At 41.7% G+C, this 4,166-nt stretch overlaps 1 protein-coding gene across 1 annotated transcript in view; it reads right to left on the reverse strand.

The window, feature by feature from the left end:
- The window catches only part of fbn2b (fibrillin 2b), a 77,937-nt gene that overhangs the window by 28,586 nt on the left and 45,185 nt on the right, over window positions 1-4,166 (reverse strand). The window contains exons 10-19 of the mRNA XM_014000507.1: window positions 3,590-3,742; window positions 2,915-3,199; window positions 2,692-2,835; window positions 2,179-2,298; window positions 1,932-2,057; window positions 1,728-1,850; window positions 1,279-1,554; window positions 1,086-1,139; window positions 885-1,010; window positions 201-326 (exon numbers count right to left, since the gene is read on the reverse strand). Of these exons, the coding sequence (XP_013855961.1) occupies window positions 201-326; window positions 885-1,010; window positions 1,086-1,139; window positions 1,279-1,554; window positions 1,728-1,850; window positions 1,932-2,057; window positions 2,179-2,298; window positions 2,692-2,835; window positions 2,915-3,199; window positions 3,590-3,742 (1,533 nt within the window). The remainder of the gene's footprint in view (window positions 1-200; window positions 327-884; window positions 1,011-1,085; window positions 1,140-1,278; window positions 1,555-1,727; window positions 1,851-1,931; window positions 2,058-2,178; window positions 2,299-2,691; window positions 2,836-2,914; window positions 3,200-3,589; window positions 3,743-4,166) is intronic.

Genomic DNA, 4,166 nt, shown 5'->3' on the forward strand with positions numbered 1-4,166 from the left:
GGAATTAAAGAGATTTCAATTTCAATGGGGAAATATTTGTCAATAAAGTTAAATATTTAAAAAAGTATAGAAGCTACAAAATCCATCACACCTATCTCCTGAAAGAACTGAACATTGTAATATGAGTAGGTATAAAAGCAAAAACAGTCACGTAAATATTCTCACTTTTTTAAAAGGTATATGACTAAAGAATGGCTCACCTTCACATGTCTCTGAGTCAGGTTTGAAGACAAATCCTTTGGGACAGGAGCAGGTGTAGGAGCCCGGTGTGTTTCTGCACAGACCGTTGTCACAAAGCAGCCGGTTCACCAAACACTCATTAATATCTGCGGGTAAAACAGGGAGGATGATGGTCATAATCATAGTCAATAAACCACATTATTTTCTAAAAGAAAACCACATCATTTTTACCATCGTATAAATGCTCATAGAATTTAATAGCAAAAATAAGTTAGGGGTTTCATCATCCTAAGGTATACATCATTAGGTCCTCAAGCTGCACTGAATTAAAAACAGATTTTGTTTTCATCCTTCCCAATCCACCTCAGTCTGAGTCACCTCCTGGAAATATTTGATGCATTATGAAATGAAAAGACATCCAAAAGAGGAGCAGATTAAATTTTTCCTTTCAAAAGATTTACAGTGAATATTTTATCTCCGTTGTTTCCAGTAACAAACTCTCACAACCTGCTTTTGTTTAGCAAATGCTTTTAAAAAACATGTTTTCTTTTATTAATACACAATTAATTAGAGCTTTATGAACAGTTCTCGGCAATGTTTTGAAAAAAAAAAAAAACATAGCAATGTATGCCACAGCTGCAACTCAAAGAAATGATCAGCTAACTTTGAAACCCAAAGAAGCTTTAAAATCCAAACGGACTCACCGACACAGTTCTTCCCACTTGTGTCCGACTCGTAGCCGATGTTGCAGATACAGCGGTAGCTTCCTCTCAGGTTTTCACACATGCCGTTCTGACAAATGTCCGGGTCCAAGGCGCACTCGTTGATGTCTGGAAAGATCATATGTTGTTCCRAAGACGAAGAAAAATAAAAAAGTTCCCAACATTTAAGAGAATGGTCTTTACCTCTCCCATCAGTTGTGATTCCGATCCCGCTGCTGCACACAGCCTGAAACTCAGCTGAAAGACATATTAGAAGCAATTTGATTTGTTGAGAATGTCTTATTCTTCATACCATACCATAGTACTGTATTTCTAAAGAACTTAAAAAACACATTCATGTGACTCTGGATCACGCAGCTGTGAGCAAAGACGCTACCTGAATTCCTGGACGGGCAGGGTAGGCAGGGTTCTCCAAAGCCATGTTCAGGATTAGCACAGCAGCATTCTGACTTGGTCACCGCGCCTGGGAACGGACGCGAGCATGTGCCCATCTTTATGGCACCATAGCAGGTGGTCCTCATGTGTGTGTCCACACACACTCGTCCATCAACGTCAACGGCGAGGCCCGGTGGGCACTCGCAGCGGAAGGAGCCCTCGGTGTTGATGCAGCGCCCGTTCATGCAGATACCCGGCGTCTGACACTCATCGATGTCTGATGGCGAGACGGTAACATCACAGTAAATCCATTAGAAATTTCAAGAGGACTTCTGAATTAAAACTGAAACTCTAAAATGTCTTCTAAAAAAGTAATTTGACTTAAAAAACACAATTTCAAAACAGCCTGTCTGTCATTCTCCGTAGCCTAAAGGACTGTGCTGATCCTACCGGTGCAGTAACGCCCGTTAGGAGCCAGCATAAAGCCAGGCTTGCAGATGCACTTAAAGCTGCCGTCCTCGTTGATGCACATGCCGTTGAGACACATGTTGGTAGTGGCACACTCATCGTGATCTGGAAGGAGCAGGACAAGTTGAATCAGCTTTACACAGGTGAAAACTTATGGGAAAATCCAGTCGGGGGTTTGTTCCTCACCGATGCAGTTCTTTCCATCAGGAGTGAGCTCAAAACCAGCATTGCAGATGCACTGAAAGCTCCCCTCTGTGTTGACACAGCGGCCGTTTCGACACATTACTCCATTCACAATACACTCATCAATGTCTAAGAAAAAAAACAAAAAGAAGTTTATTGTCTTTGATCTCATAAATACATTCAAATGAGTTTTGTTTCTATAAGATGAGTTCAGGAGTTCGCCATAAATAAACAGCATAGACTGACGTACCAATGCAGGCCTGTTTGGTAGGGGTTCCCTGGTATCCCTCATGACACTTGCAGTGGTATGATCCAGGTGTGTTGACACAATCCCCATTAATGCATGGGTTACTCACACACTCATCCACATCTGAGATAAATTTAATGTACAGTGGAGAAAAGACAAAAAGAAAAATGTAATGCACAGATTTAACAAACAGGACTAAAAAAAACTTTTGAAAACTCTATTTTGAGTAAGTTGATTCTGTCAGCATCAAATTCCTTGAACTGACATAAGATGGCAGTGTGGCACGTGAAATAAAGTGTGGCAACATTGGTCACTCTGAAAATAGTCTGAGGGAAAAATGTCTTTGATGCACATTAAAAGCATACACAAATGCTTTTTTATACTGTCCAGGAGTGATTAGACCGCCCAGGATGTATGTTCGTGCCTGGTGTGAATGAGGTCTTTGCCTGACTTCAGAACTGGCTGAATAGGAACGTGTCTGCTTTTGTTATTATGTGGTGTGGGCTTATCGCGTACCGATACACTCCCCGCGCACATCCTGCTTGTAGCCCATGTTGCACTCGCAGCGGTAGCTTCCGTGTGATGGGATGCAGCGCCCGTTCAAACACAGGTGGGTGAAATGTTTGCAAAAATCGATGCTTTCATTCAGGGAAACGGCGCCTGTTTAAAACACAAACTAGTGTCAAAACACAGAACTAGTAGTGCTCAAACTGAAAAGAACGTCCACTCAACAACTCACCTATGTTGTTCAGTCCTCCTCCATTACCTCCGAAAGTCCCACCATTGCCCCCAAAAGTCCCACCATTGCCCCCAAAAGTACCTCCGTTGCCCCCAAATGTCCCACCATTGTCTCCAAAGCCGTCCCCTCCTCCATTGCCATTGGTCTTTCCATTACCGTTCCCATTTGGCACGCTGGGCGGGAGCTTGAACCCATAGTTGCCATTGTTGCTGGGAAAATATCCATTGGGGAAGGTATGCGGAAGGCCTTGGGGAACCCCCACGATGCACAGACGCCTGTACTCATCTTGTAAAGACACAATAAAAGAGAACATTTCAGTTTTATTCAGAGTGTTTGTTATTAGTCAAACAAATATTGTGTGGATTATTAAAGCTCCACTAACCTAATATACTGAAAAATGTGTTTTACTTGTTTGCGATAAAAGAAATCCAATGTAAAAAATGTTCAGAACTGCTTGAAATGTACGTACGTGGTCTACATTAAAAAACTGTTATGCCTATTCTTGATGGTCTTTTTTCCAAAAGCTGTAATGTTGTCCAGTAATTTCTCTGTTTTTGGTTTGTTTGATGCCTTCCCTTCACTTGGGATCAGTTTAAATGGATTTTAAAAAGGATTTGGACATATAGGCACATATAAACGTGTGTGTTTTCTGTCCTGGGTATCGTGCATGCTCACCTGAACCTCTGACGGGACACATCTCAGGGATCTGGCCCAAAGCCCAACAGCGTCCTGCTTCACAGCAACACTGCATTTTGTTGTACTGTCTATTCAGCTCTGCTGCACAGCGGCCATTAGCCAGAGCAGAGAAACAGGTGCCCACGCGCTGATCTGAGAGCAGCCGAAAGAGAAGTAAAAAAAAAAAAAAAAAAAAAAGTTAATTTTAAAGGAAAAGAAATTAATAAATTGATCTAAGGAAATGTGGGATTACATGTTTATATTCATGACTTTGTAAATGCTTTTTAGAGCTTTGTTGACCAAGTGTTTTGAGGTTTGTAGTGAAACTTTTCTTTAAAATTTAAGGAGTTAAGGGTTTGGGGTGGCTGCGGTTGAGTGGTTATGGGAGTCGTCCTCCAATGACAGTTGGGTGTTTGACTCCCTTGCTATTCAGAGGTGTCATTCTTTCAACAAAAAACAAGACCTAGCTGATTTTTCAGAAAGTGAAATACAGGAAGCATCTTAAATTTGACTTAGTTTTGTGTGTGTGTGTGTGTGTGTGTGTGTGTGTGTGTGTGTGTGTGTGTGTGTGTGTGTG

Source organism: Austrofundulus limnaeus, unplaced genomic scaffold, assembly GCF_001266775.1.
Source record: "Austrofundulus limnaeus strain Quisiro unplaced genomic scaffold, Austrofundulus_limnaeus-1.0 Scaffold8, whole genome shotgun sequence".
Taxonomy (NCBI): Eukaryota; Metazoa; Chordata; class Actinopteri; order Cyprinodontiformes; family Rivulidae; genus Austrofundulus; species Austrofundulus limnaeus.